Raw genomic sequence first — 15,067 nt, forward strand, 5'->3', positions numbered from 1 at the left:
TCTTCTTGAGCCACTCTGTCTTGGCCATGGTGGAGAGTTTGGAATCTGATTGATTCATTGCTTCTGTGGACAGGTGTCTTTTATACAGGTAACAAACAGATTAGGAGCACTCCCTTTAAGAGTGTGCTCCTAATCTCAGCTCGTTACCTGTATAAAAGACACCTGGGAGCCAGAAATCTTTCTGATTGAGAGGGGGTCAAATACTTATTTCCCTCATTAAAATGCAAATCAATTTATAACATTTTTGACATGCGTTTTTCTGGATTTTTTTGTTGTTATTCTGTCTCTCACTGTTCAAATAAACTTACCATTAAAATTATAGACTGATCATTTCTTTGTCAGTGAGCAAACGTAGAAAATCAGCAGGGGATCAAATACTTTTTTCCCTCACTGTATTTACAGTTGTCACATACCACAAAATGCTTTCCACAACCTATTGAAATACAAGTGAATACATGCTGCATATTCATTTATTGAGGTTGTGAGCTAAAGATTATTCAAATATACACTACCGTTCAAAAGTTTGGGGTCGCTTAGATATTTGCTTGTTTCGAAAGTGTATATACAAGTATTAAATAAAGTCACATTTTAATTGTTCCCCTCTAATCAAGGACTAATTTAGACCTGGGACAGCAGGTGTGTGTAATTAACTATCAGGTAGAACAGTAAACCAGTAGAATCCAGACATTGTAGGGTCAGAGTTGAGTACCCCTGCCTTAGAAGGCCAGAACCAGCTCCAAACAGGACTCCTTAATAAATCACCATATTTACTTCAAAACACTAATTATACTAGTTGACTACACATAGCAGACACATAGTACTGACACACTCCTCAGTGGTTGGAAATGGGTATGGGAGCTGGACACGCAGCGACCCAGACCCTCTGCTGTGAGAGATCACACCTACTGACTCAAGGTGGTGAGAATGGGTATGGGAGCTGGACATGATAATGATGTCTCCACTCCCCCTATGGTGAATTGCTGTACTGTAAACGTATGCTTTAATACTAATAAAAAATAGAATTGATGAAAACATTTTTGTTTCCTCATGTTGTACTGTATGTGGATTTCTTTTTTTATACATGTAATTTCTATAATTGTATTGATTTATATATACAATTGGTCCTCCAAAGCGGGTGGAGGGACAAAAAAATGAATTATGTAATCGGTACCATTTTTTCAAGTAGAAAGGAGCAGTCAAGCTTCAGTAAATGTCAAAAGCAAAGTTCTAGAAATAGTTTGCTAAAAAGCTATTTGTTTCCTTTTGACCATTTTAATGGAAAACTATTACACTTCGGCATCTACTTCATTGTTACCAAGAAATTATTTGAAAAGCTATTGAAATTAAAACAGCTGCATTGGGCCTAGAATATAATTTCACTTAAGAATTATTAGTTACTAGTTATTGGCAATAAGGTAATACATAATTGAAAACACATGATAGATGAAGATTTATTTTCTTTATTTGTAGCATTGTTATTGGTACATGACTGTCATTCAGTCCATGTTAAATACCATTATCTCAGCACAGAAACGTCTTATCCTTTATAACAGTGGAGTATTGACAGCTGGCACAAAATATATTAATGCAGAATATTCTCTCACAACGAGAGTTCCTGTGCACAATAATACTGTTTCCAAACACACACAAATAAATCAACAATAAATATTTTAAAAAATGAAATGAACACTGGTTAAAATAATGTCAAGTAGCGTTGTCAGGACAGCAAGAATGTGTTTACAGTGTGTTCCATCTTTTCTTCAGTGCAAACTGTAGCAAAACAGAATAGAGAAAAGGAAACAAGGGAATTGCCTTGTTGCCATGGATAAGGTAACCAGCCTGATAGTAAGGGAAGAACAGACCAGTGTAAAAGACAGGTTGGGACTACATGACTTCTGTTTGGTAGTTACCCAACACATAATGTCAGAATACCTGGCTGAGGAAATCCCCTTCTCTACTGAGCAATGTCCTACAGGACTGGGACAAGGAAATCAACTGTTATTGGATTATCACTGACCAATTAAAATGCCTCTTCTTGAGAAAGAGAGATAGAAGAGAGTGAGAAATTCAGAAGAGATTAAAAACACAAGTAGCACTCTTCACAGCATAAGGCCTTACAGAGGGGCTGAGGTGCCTCCTCTTAAAGAAATCCAATATGATTTGTCCAATAAGAATTCAGATTAAAACCCAAAGAAAAGAGAGAACAACTACAAATCAAGTTTTAAAAAGCGGGAAAAAATACAAACCTGTATTCAAGAACAGAGTGATATAAGGCAAGCAGACTCATTTATACAGTTAGAGAATTGCTATTTACATACACTGTGTACATGTAAGTACCTCCGCAATCACTTCAGTAGCTCTAAAATGCTTGTGTGGGATATGTCTCCATCTACTGGTTCAAATCAGTGTCACACTGCAGACGGTGGCCCTGCCCCAGGCAGGCAAGGGCATGTCTCACATAAAACAACCCCTAACACACGTCCAATCCAGAATCAACCCCTTCGGTTCCAACCCGAGACACACTAGATTTGAGAGAAGCACATGGTGGAAACTCAATGTAGCCTACAAGGAAGCTAGGTGGAGTTCTTATCACATTGTTTTGAGCTAAATCCATGCAATCCTTTGCAACCTACCAGAGTACCAGCAGTACCTAGGGGAGATTGACAAGAAGTGTCTGAAGGTTAGGGGTACTGCCCAACCAGTATGCTATGGACGGATGAATGTCTATGTCTTTCTGAAGTAAAACACTAGCAGAGCACATCGTTTTAACAGCTTTAGACCCTATTGGGAGATGGCATTACTTATCCAACTAAGATGTAATAACTTATCCACAGTATCCTATCTAACAGGGTAAGACAGTTTCCACCATGTTTGAGGAGGCTACAGTCAGAGATGACACATTAAGAGGATATGCTAGCATAGCTGCTCTCCTTATGGTTCAGAGAAACAATGATATGATCGAGACCCATAAAGCGTCTCAGAGTAGAGGGCTGATCTCGGATCAGTTTGGTCTTTCAGATCATAATTGATAAGATCATATGGACCGGTCAGCACTACTACCCTGAGATGCTTTGTGGATACGGTCCCAGAAGTAGACGTCAGTCATGGAGAGCTAACCCATTCGGGAATATAAGTGAAAACACTCAACAAAATACTTTAAAGTGACAGTCATATATTATACAATACCTAGTGTGACAGTCATATATTATACAATAGTAGTAGATCCCTCAGATATTTGCCTAGTCAGACTGGGGTGATCTCACCCAGGTAAGACCCAGACGTAGCTAAGCCAGGCTCACCTGAAGGTCTTCCTAATAGGGTGCTACAACAGCCTGACACAGCCAGCTCTGATAACATAAACACATTGAAACAAGACAGGGATCCATGGTGGTGTTCCATAATGTAGCCTGCTGTCAACAGAGCATTAACATTAGCTTGGTGACCACTAAGCAACTCGTACATCCTATATGTCAGCCAACTTAGAGTAAACAAAAATAACCCTAAGAACAAGTCTAACAAAGTTAAATTAACTTTTGGTTGTCAGCCACAGGACAGTACTGTTTAGCTATGCTATGAGCTGCAGTGTAAGAGCTTGTGGATGGTTATGTTATTATAAGTGGTCATAGAACTCTAATGTCATTCTGTCTCTATGCAGTTGGGTCAACAGAGGAGAGGAAAACAGAAGCTTGGTCATGTTCCAAAAATATACACACGTCCGAAGCACACATGCACATCGCACACACACACACAGTCAGACAGAAAAGGTAATGATGCCTGAAGCTGTGTGTCTTTCTGCTGGCCCGTTCTGTTCTGAGCTGAATTGAGTGAGGGTGGAGCTGTCCAGAGGGAGAGGAGAGAAAGAGAGAGAACAAACAGATTTCTTCATCTCTCTGTGGGCGCGTGACGAAGTGTTTATCAGTCTCAGAGGCTTCTACTGCTCCATTCCAGTAGAGTGAATGATATGATAAACCATGGCATCGGCTTAACACAGTTAGAGATCAGTGCTCCCAGAATGTCCTCTGCCTTTCAGAGATGACACGACCCCGTCCATGTAGTCAGACAGACTACCCAAAAGGGACAGAGACCTGCCCTGTGGACTACTGCTACAGCCAATGGTGAGACTGTAGTAGGGACATGTTGAGTAGAGGCTAGTTAGGCCAGGCCAACAACACTGATCCTATTGCACCCATCTCTCTCTCCTCTCTTGCCTGGCCTCCCTCTCCTTCACACATGCCTGGTCCACTAGTCTATCTTTCCATACATGGCGGCCCCCAGCTACCCTCCAATAGAGAGTTACCATACTCTGACTGGAATGTAAGCTTATAGAGAAACAATGCATCTCCAATAATCCAGTGGAGATCTCCTGGTAAGAGAAAAAGCCCTAGCATAGTGAGGGAGGTGGAGAGCCGTGGTGGATGCCCTAGCATAGTGAGGGAGGTGGAGAGCCGTGGTGGATGCCCTAGCATAGTGAGGGAGGTGGAGAGCCGTGGTGGATGCCCTAGCATAGTGAGGGAGGTGGAGAGCCGTGGTGGATGCCCTAGCATAGTGAGGGAAGTGGAGAGCCGTGGCGGATGCCCTAGCATAGTGAGGGAGGTGGAGCGTGGCGGATGCCCTAGCATAGTGAGGGAAGTGGAGAGCCGTGGTGGATGCCCTAGCATAGTGAGGGAGGTGGAGAGCCGTGGTGGATGCCCTAGCATAGTGAGGGAAGTGGAGATCCGTGGTGGATGCCCTAGCATAGTGAGGGAAGTGGAGATCCGTGGTGGATGCCCTAGCATAGTGAGGGAAGTGGAGAGCCGTGGTGGATGCCCTAGCATAGTGAGGGAGGTGGAGAGCCGTGGTGGATGCCCTAGCATAGTGAGGGAAGTGGAGATCCGTGGCGGATGCCCTAGCATAGTGAGGGAGGTGGAGAGCCGTGGTGGATGCCCTAGCATAGTGAGGGAGGTGGAGAGCCGTGGTGGATGCCCTAGCATAGTGAGGGAAGTGGAGAGCCGTGGTGGATGCCCTAGCATAGTGAGGGAGGTGGAGAGCCATGGTGGATGCCCTAGCATAGTGAGGGAAGTGGAGAGCCGTGGTGGATGCCCTAGCATAGTGAGGGAAGTGGAGAGCCGTGGTGGATGCCCTATGCTCCCAAGGGGGCCAAGAGGATTATGTCAAGTCAATCCAGTGTGGGGCCTTGGATGGCCTGGGAGGGCCCCAACCGTACTCTTTTTCAGTCCAGATAACAGGCTATCACTGCCACACACCCACTGCGGGTAATGACTATAAAACCTAGAATGTAAGCAGCAGGCTAAATAAAACAACAGTGTTGTTGAGATCTACAGTAGAACTAAACCTGCTGGCCATAACCTACTGGCCATCTACAGTGGAACTAAACCTGCTGGCCATCTACAGTAGAACTAAACCTGCTGGCCATCTACAGTGGAACTAAACCTGCTGGCCATCTACAGTGGAACTAAACCTGCTGGCCATCTACAGTAGACCTAAACCTGCTGGCCATCTACAGTGGAACTAAACCTGCTGGCCATCTACAGCAGAACTAAACCTGCTGGCCATCTACAGTAGAACTAAACCTGCTGGCCATCTACAGTAGAACTAAACCTGCTGGCCATCTACAGTAGAACTAAACCTGCTGGCCATCTACAGCAGAACTAAACCTGCGAGTTGCGCTTAACTGGCGAGAGTGACACTCCAGAGATCCGTTTGTGTGTGGACTGGAGAGACAGACAGAGGGTCTGCTGCGTGGCTGTAGTGGTGTGCAGTACAGTGTAGATGGGGACAGACTGAAGTGGTGTGCAGTACAGTGTAGATGGGGACAGACTGAAGTGGTGTGCAGTAAGGTGTAGATGGGGACAGACTGAGAGGGCCTGCTGCGTGGCTGTAGTGGAGTGCAGTACGGTGTAGATGGGGTCAGTAGATACAGGTATCATGGTGACTCAGCGTTGTTGCTGGCTGTAGCTGTGGTGGTTGTCTTCTTCTTTGGTGTCTTTTTCACCGTCTTAGTCGTAGTCTGACATGAGGAAGAGAGGAGAGGGGGAAGAGAGATGGGGAAAAGGAAAGTTGACAAAACACCAGAGGAAATGAGAAGTAGAAAATAAAAAAAGGAGAGAGAGAGAGAGATGTTCAGGAAATAACTAGGACAGGGGCTTATTGTGTCCTACGTGGGTAGACTTCTCTCAGTCAAACAAGAGTTGTTTCACAACCTACACACTGCATTCCCAAATTAATCCATGGCGCATACACAGAAATCTTCCAGTACAGTGTACATAACTCATTACTGATGATACAGACGGCAGTCCCGTATTATTGAGCTGTATATAACCCTGTGTAGGCTGTTACATAATGAGTACATCAACATGCTTCTATCATAGCATCTCTTCCATGGGAGCACATCTGATGGAGACTGCTTTAAATACCACAGGCCTGTCTGTACTGGTGTAGATGAGGTTGTCTGTACTGGAGTAGCTGAGGTTGTCTGTACTGGTGTAGATGAGGTTGTCTGTACTGGTGTAGATGAGGTTGTCTGTACTGGAGTAGATGAGGTTGTCTGTACTGGAGTAGATGAGGTTGTCTGTACTGGTGTAGATGAGGTTGTCTGTACTGGAGTAGATGAGGTTGTCTGTACTGGAGTAGATGAGGTTGTCTGTACTGGAGTAGATGAGGTTGTCTGTACTGGTGTAGATGAGGTTGTCTGTACTGGTGTAGATGAGGTTGTCTGTACTGGAGTAGATGAGGTTGTCTGTACTGGAGAGTGTGGAGCGGATATTCATATGAGCTAATATATTCGAGTATTTCTATTGGAGGAGGATTATACAGTCAAACTGTGGGTGTCTGACTTGCACGCACCCACCCACCCACCCACCCTGCATATTTAGAACCATTAGTAGTTAGAGGGGGATGAGAATGCATTAGCTTCCTCTTTTACAGAGGGTTAGTGTTGTTACTTCTAGACAGAGTGGTGTGTGAGATTTTCCTCTTTTTGATGTAAATATTATAGACATTCACACAATGCTGGCACACACACTGTGCACTTAAAAATATGTATCTTCTGACTCACCTCCTTAGCGCAGAAGAAGCAGTCACTCTCCTGTCAGAATGCCTAAACCCTGGTCCAACTCCTTTGTGTGTGTGTTTAACTATACTTGTGAGGACCAGAAGTGCCCACAAAAATAACGAACAAACAAACATTTGACCAACTGTGGACATTTTGTTAGTCCCCACAAGGTAAAATGCTATTTCTAGGGGGTTTAGGCTTAAGGTTAGAATTAGTGTTAGAATTAGGTTAAGAAGCTAGGTTTAGGTTTTTTTGGGGTTAGGGTTAAGGTTAGGTTTTGCGGTTATGGTAAGGGTTAGGGGCTAGGGTTAGGGTTAGGGAAAATAGGATTTTGAATGTGACTGAATTATGTGTCCCCACAAGGTTAGTTATACAAGACTATGTATGTATGTGTGCCCCTACCTCTGTCTTGGCGGCGGAGGGTTTCTTGGTTGCCTTGACGCTGGCCGTGCGTTTCACGGGGACCTTCTCCACGATGTCCTCATCAGAATGCTCTGTGGTGATGCTCCTGGTGTCTGATTGGTCCGAGCTGTGCTGCGATGATTCGTCGAGATGAGGAGTCGCAGATGAGGAACGAGCTGTGGGATTGGACAGAGGGGGATTGTGAGCTGTCATAATGAGAGGGATTGTGGGCTGTCATAATGAGAGGGATTGTGGGCTGTCATAATGAGAGGGATTGTGGGCTGTCATAATGAGAGGGATTGTGGGCTGCAATTATGAGAGGGATTGTTGGCTGTCATTATGAGAGGGATTGTGGGCTGTCATAATGAGAGGGATTGTGGGCTGTCATAATGAGAGGGATTGTGGGCTGTCATTATAAGAGGAATTGTGGGCTGTCATTATAAGAGGGATTGTGGGCTGTCATAATCAGTGAAATCACATTCCCACCAGTGTACCAGGTTTCTAGGTTCTCCTATCAGACATATAGGGAGAATCTCAATTGCATTTCCTTGATTCCTTGCATCCCCTCTCCTTACCCTCTTTCTCAGAACCTATTGGATGAGAAGCTCAAAAGGGAGGGAAGTCTGACCTTCTCATCCAATGGTTTTGAGAAGGTGAGGAGAGAGGACGTGAGGAATAAAGGAAATGCAATTGAGATTCTCCCATGGTTGGTGAACAAGACTGAAGGAACAGGCACCAGTCCTATATCTACTAATAGGAGCCTGCTCTTTAACCATGACTGTCTTCCTTGTTTTATCTCCTGTTCAGCCTCTTTTACAGACTGCCTATCAGTCTGTCTCTCTGCTACACCACTTTTCCCCTTTCCTGGCTTTCATCCCACAGTGCCCCTTAACTCAATGTATTCCCTTTCTCCATCCTTTCTCTACTTTCCTCCCTCAGTTTTTCCCCCTGTATTCACAGACTGCCAACCCCACAGAGACACAGACAGAAAGACTGAGCTGTTCAGTCAGACAGAAAGACCTCCCTCCTCCTCCCCACTGACATCACATGCTTTCTCTCCCGCTCTCTCCCTCTCTTCCTCCCCCCCTCCCTCTTCTCCCCCTCTGGAGAGTTTCCTCCCTGGCATCCTGCAGTGCTTTAAATCACATGACCCCTCCCTCCCCCCACCCTGTACCAATAAGAGCTATTAGACAGACAAGTCAGCGTACTGTAATGCTATGACTAAAATGGCTGTCATTTCTTGTCTTCTTCCTTTCTGACCACTGATCTGACAGGGGAGAGCAGTTCTCTGTACACACGCATTTTACACACTCTGTTGAGCAGGGTGAGGTGTACTAGGCTTGGGCGGGATAATGTAAATACCGTATACTGGGGTATTTGGAAAAAGCCACAGGATGGTTATTTAATACTGTCAAAACTATTTATTTGAAGTTTTTCAAAACATTTGCATATTTGTAGCTACTTTTTAAGTTAATACCTGCAGTCAACTTGTGCAATACATTAGGAGATAAAGCAGATCGCGTTCTTCCTTTCACATTATTTTACATTATGAAGCTTACAGTAGTTCCCGAAAACAGTTGAGCCAGTCACGTGTATGTTTGTAAAGAGCACAAAAGGAGAAAGCGGGAGCTGGTGAGTCTACAGTCGTGGTCAAAAGTTTTGAGAATGACACAAGTATTGGTCTTCACAAAGTTCGCTGCTTCAGTGTTATGAGATATTTTTGTCAGATGTTACTATGTTATACTGAAGTATAATTACAAGCATTCCATAATTGTCAAAGGCTTTTATTGACAATTACATTAAGTTTATGCAAAGAGTCAATATTTGCAGTGTTGACCCTTCTTTTCAAGACCTCTGCAATCCGCCCTGGCATGCTGTCAATTAACTTCTGGGCAACATCCTGACTGATGGCAGCCCATTCTTGCATAATCAATGCTTGGAGTTTGTCAGAATTTGTGGGTTTTTGTTTGTCCTCCCGCCTCTTGAGGATCGACCAATGGGATTAAGTTCTCAATGGGATTAAGGTCTGGGGAGTTTCCTGGCCATGGACCCAAAATGTCGATGTTTTATTCCCCGAGCCACTTAGTTATCACTTTTGCCTTATGGCAAGGTGCTCCATCATGCTGGAAAAGGCATTGGTCGTCACCAAACTGTTCTTGGATGGTTGGAAGAAGTTGCTCTCTGAGGATGTGTTGGTACCATTCTTTATTCATGGCTGTGTTCTTAGGCAAAATTGTGAGTGAGCCCACTCCCTTGGCTGAGAAGCAACCCCACACATGAATGGTCTCAGAATGCTTTACTGTTGGCATGACACAGGACTGATGGTAGCGCTCACCTTGTGTTCTCCGGACAAGGTGTTTTCCGGATGCCCCAAACAATCAGAAAGGGGATTCATCAGAGAAAATGACTTTACCCCAGTCCTCAGCAGTCCAATCCCTGTCCCTTTTGCAGAATATCAGTCTGTCCCTGATGTTTTTCCTGGAGAGAAGTGGCTTCTTTGCTGCCCTTCTTGACACCAGGCCATCCTCCAAAAGTATTCGACTCACTGTGCGTGCAAATGCACTCACACCTGCCTGCTGCCATTCCTGAGCAAGCTCTGCACTGGTGGTGCCCCGATCCCGCAGCTGAATCAACTTTAGGAGACGGTGCTGGCACTTGCTGGACTTTCTTGGGCACCCTGACGCCTTCTTCACAACAATTGAACCTCTTTCCTTGAGGTTCTTGATGATCCGATAAATGGTTGATTTAGGTGCAATCTTACTAGCAGCAATATCCTTGCCTGTGAAGCCCTTTTTGTGCAAAGCAATGATGACGGCACGTGTTTCCTTGCAGGTAACCATGGTTAACAGAGGAAGAACAATGATTTCAAGCACCACCCTCCTTTTAAAGCTTCCAGTCTGTTATTCTAACTCAATCAGCATGACAGAGTGATCTCCAGCCTTGTCCTCGTCAACACTCTCACCTGTGTTAACGAGAGAATCACTGACATGATGGCAGCTAGTCCTTATGTGGCAGGGCTGAAATGCAGTGGAAATGTTTTTGGGGGATTAAGTTTATTTTCATGGCAAAGACGGACTTTGCAATGAATTGCAATTCATCTGATCACTCTTCATGACATTCTGGAGTATATGCAAATTGCCATCATCAAAACTGAGGCAGCAGACTTTGTGAAAATAAGTATTTGTGTCATTCTCAAAACTTTTTGACCACGACTGTATAGGGAGCTGGTGAGTCTATAACGTTATATATCTATCGGCGAGTCTGTTGTGCGGCGCACAAGGTGATGAAGTTTTACACTTGTATGCAATTCACTACTAAATGTTTGCCATTAGATATCTTATAATGGCTTTCTGCCAGAATACAAAAGAGCCTACGCCTAGCAAACAGTTTTTGAAATTATGAGAGAAAAAATATTCAATTTTATTTAGAACGGCAAGCCAGACAAAATTAAACGGGCCTATTTATATAATGAATATGAATTTGGAGGACAGGAATTATTAAATATTAAAGCATTAGACATATCACTAAAAGCTTCAGTCATACAAAAGTTACACTTAAATCCGAACTGTCTCACCCCATGTTCAAGAATGGCCTTTTTCCCTTTATTCAGATTACAACCTCTCACTTTCAGTTATTTGTAAAGGAAATCACCTCGCAAATATCACCATTTCTAAAACAAGCCATAGAAAGTTGGTTGCAATTTCAAATGAATCACTATTTCTAAAACAAGCCATAGAAAGTTGGTTGCAATTTCAATTTAATCCTCCAGAAACTACAGAACAAATAATGAGACAAATATTGTGGTTAAACTCAAATATACTAATTGATTAAAAAAACATTGTATTTTGAAAAATGTTTTGAAAAGGTATAATCTTCGTAAATGATATCATAGGTAGGACTGGTGGAGTTGTCGCACATGCAGTTAACAAAAACATATGGAAATGTCTGCTCTACCCAAATCTACAACCAAATAATTCCAGAATTACCGCAATAATGGAAGAGGAAAGTGGAAGGGGGAAAAAGTAAGGAACTTGTCTGTCAGCCCTGCATTAAAGACCATAATTGGTTAAAGAAAATTGTGATAAATAAATAAGTATACCAGTTTCATTTAAGGACCAAAGGATTGACAGCCATTCCATATAGATTGCAAAATAGTTGGGAAGAGATTTTTGACGTACCGATTCCATGGCACATGGTTTATGAACTAATTTGCAAAACGACGCCGGATTCAAAATGCATAATTTTTCAATTTTAATTATTATACAAAATTCTTGCAACCAATAGAATGTTATTTATAATGGGGATACAATCTTCCCAGCTCTGCAGATTTTGCTGCGAAGAGACAATCATTAGATCATTTGTTTTTGGACACAGGTCCAGGAATGGCTGAAGAATTGCAATTTTACCGGGAGCTAACCCTGCAGATAGCACTACTGGGTGATCTGAAGAGTCATAGTCAATCGATCAATAATATAATAATACTTTTAAGCAAAAAAAAAAATCAATTTACAATCTGTAGAAACAATGAGAATAGAAAGGTTCAGAACTTTTGTGAAACATCACATTACAGTTGAGAAATATATGGCAAATAGAAATGGAATGAATGGAGCTGAAGGATGGGACTAATAACAACAACTAATAACAACAGGATCACTAATGTAAAACATACTGTGTCCATAATAAGTACAGTGGGGAGAACAAGTATTTGATACACTGCCGATTTTGCAGGTTTTCCTACTTACAAAGCATGTAGAGGTCTGTAATTTTTTATCATAGGTACACTTCAACTGTGAGAGACGGAATCTAAAACAAAAATCCAGAAAATCACATTGTATGATTTTAAAGTAATTTATTTTTCATTTTATTGCATGACATAAGTATTTGATACATCAGAAAAGCAGAACTTAATATTTGGTACAGAAATCTTTGTTTGCAATTACAGAGATCATACGTTTCCTGTAGGTCTTGACCAGGTTTGCACACACTGCAGCAGGGATTTTGGCCCACTCCTCCATACAGACCTTCTCCAGATCCTTCAGGTTTCGGGGCTGTCGCTGGGCAATACAGACTTTCTGCTCCCTCCAAAGATTTTCTATTGGGTTCAGGTCTGGAGACTGGCTAGGCCACTCCAGGACCTTGAGATGCTTCTTACGGAGCCACTCCTTAGTTGCGCTGGCTGTGTGTTTCGGGTCGTTGTCATGCTGGAAGACCCAGCCACGACCCATCTTCAATGCTCTTACTGAGAGAGGTTGTTGGCCAAGATCTCGCGATACATGGCCCCACCCATCCCCTCAATACGGTGCAGTCGTCCAGTCCCCTTTGCAGAAAAGCATCCCCAATTAATGATGTTTCCACCTCCATGCTTCACAGTTGGGATGGTGTTCTTGGGGTTGTACTCATCCTTCTTCTTCCTCCAAACACGGCGAGTGGAGTTTAGACCAAAAAGCTCTATTTTTGTCTCATCAGACCACATGACCTTCTCCCATTCCTCCTCTGGATCATCCAGATGGTCATTGGCAAACTTCAGACGGGCCTGGACATGCGCTGGCTTGAGCAGGGGGACCTTGCGTGTGCTGCAGGATTTTAATCCATGACGGCGTAGTGTGTTACTAATGGTTTTCTTTGAGACTGTGGTCCCAGCTCTCTTCAGGTCATTGACCAGGTCCTGCCGTGTAGTTCTGGGCTGATCCCTCACCTTCCTCATGATCATTGATGCCCCACGAGGTGAGATCTTGCATGGAGCCCCAGACCGAGGGTGTTGCCTTCTCACCAAGCTTATTGCCTGTTGCCTATTGTCCTGTAGCCCATCCCAGCCTTGTGCAGGTCTATAATTTTATCCCTGATGTCCTGTACTCCCGAGTGGCGCAGTGGTCTAAGGCACTGCATCGCAGTGCTAGCTGTGCCACTAGAGATCCTGGTTCGAATCCAGGCTCTGACGTAGCCGGCCGCGACCGGGAGACCCATGGGGCGGCGCACAATTGGCCCAGCGTCGTCCAGGGTAGGGGAGGGAATGGCCGGCAGGGATGTAGCTCAGTTGGTAGAGCATGGCGTTTGCAACGCCAGGGTTGTGGGTTCGTTTCCCACGGGGGGCCAGTATGGGGGGAAAAAATATATATAATAATAATAATAATAATAATAATAATAATAATGTAAGTCGCTCTGGATAAGAGCGTCTGCTAAATGACTAAAATGTAATGTAAATGTCCTTACACAGCTCTCTGGTCTTGGCCATTGTGGAGAGGTTGGAGTCTGTTTGATTGAGTGTGTGGACAGGACGGCTTCTTAAAGAAAAACTAACAGGTCTGTGAGAGCCGGAATTCTTACTGGTTGGTAGGTGATCAAATAATTATGTCATGCAATAAAATGCAAATGAATTACTTAAAAATCATACAATGTGATTTTCTGGATTTTTGTTTTAAAATTACAGACCTCTACATGCTTTGTAAGTAGGAAAACCTGCAAAATCGGCAGTGTATCAATTACTTGTTCTCCCCACTGTATGTATGTATGTGGGTATGTATGTAGGTGTGTATGTATATACACACTGCTCAAAAAAATAAAGGGAACACTAAAATAACACATCCTAGATCTGAATGAATTAAATAATCTTATTAAATACTTTTTTCTTTACATAGTTGAATGTGTTGACAACAAAATCACACAAAAATTATCAATGGAAATCAAATGTATCAACCCATGGAGGTCTGGATTTGGAGTCACCCTCAAAATTAAAGTGGAAAACACACTACAGGCTGATCCAACTTTGATGGAATGTCCTTAAAACAAGTCAAAATGAGGCTCAGTAGTGTGTGTGGCCAGACGTGGAGGAGGCCAGCAGGCACATTTGTGGCCTGCTGGAGGTCATTTTGCAGGGCTCTGGCAGTTCTCCTCCTGCTCCTCCTTGCACAAAGGCGGAGGTAGCAGTCCTGCTGCTGGGTTGTTGCCCTCCTACGGCCTCCTCCACGTCTCCTGATGTACTGGCCTGTTTCCTGGTAGCGCCTCCATGCTCTGGACACTACGCTGACAGACACAGCAAACCTTCTTGCCACAGCTTGCATTGATGTGCCATCCTGGATGAGCTGCACTACCTGAGCCACTTGTGTGGGTTGTAGACTCCGTCTCATGCTACCACTAGAGTGAAAGCACCGCCAGCATTCAAAAGTGACCAAAACATCAGCCAGGAAGCATAGGAACTGAGAAGTGGTCTATGGTCACCACCTGCAAAACCAGTCCTTTATTGGGGGTGTCTTGCTAATTGCCTATAATTTCCACCTGTTGTCTATTCCATTTGCACAACAGCATGTGAAATGTATTGTCAATCAGTGTTGCTTCCTAAGTGGACAGTTTGATTTCACAGAAGTGTGATTGACTTGGAGTTACATTGTGTTGTTTAAGTGTTCCCTTTATTTTTTTGAGCAGTGTATATATATAAAAAACATGGGGGATTGGAAGTGATTCAGACAATTACATTGATGGATGTTACAATCTGCAATATTAAGCTGATCTACCCCCAGGAAAAAAAAACACAACATGCCTACCACTTTCAAGATGCAAAATATGTTTTATTGTGAAACAAACAAGAAATAAGACTAAAAAACTGAAAACTTGAGCGTG

At 43.5% G+C, this 15,067-nt stretch overlaps 1 protein-coding gene across 1 annotated transcript in view; it reads right to left on the reverse strand.

The window, feature by feature from the left end:
• Window positions 1-1,444: 1,444 nt before the first annotated feature.
• Window positions 1,445-15,067, reverse strand: part of LOC123493078 (receptor expression-enhancing protein 2-like) — a 33,059-nt gene continuing 19,436 nt past the window's right edge. The window contains exons 7-8 of the mRNA XM_045226907.1: window positions 7,454-7,629; window positions 1,445-6,007 (exon numbers count right to left, since the gene is read on the reverse strand). Of these exons, the coding sequence (XP_045082842.1) occupies window positions 5,924-6,007; window positions 7,454-7,629 (260 nt within the window). The 3' untranslated portion in view covers window positions 1,445-5,923. The remainder of the gene's footprint in view (window positions 6,008-7,453; window positions 7,630-15,067) is intronic.

The sequence above is a fragment of the Coregonus clupeaformis genome, chromosome 2, assembly GCF_020615455.1.
Source record: "Coregonus clupeaformis isolate EN_2021a chromosome 2, ASM2061545v1, whole genome shotgun sequence".
NCBI classification, from domain to species: domain Eukaryota; kingdom Metazoa; phylum Chordata; class Actinopteri; order Salmoniformes; family Salmonidae; genus Coregonus; species Coregonus clupeaformis.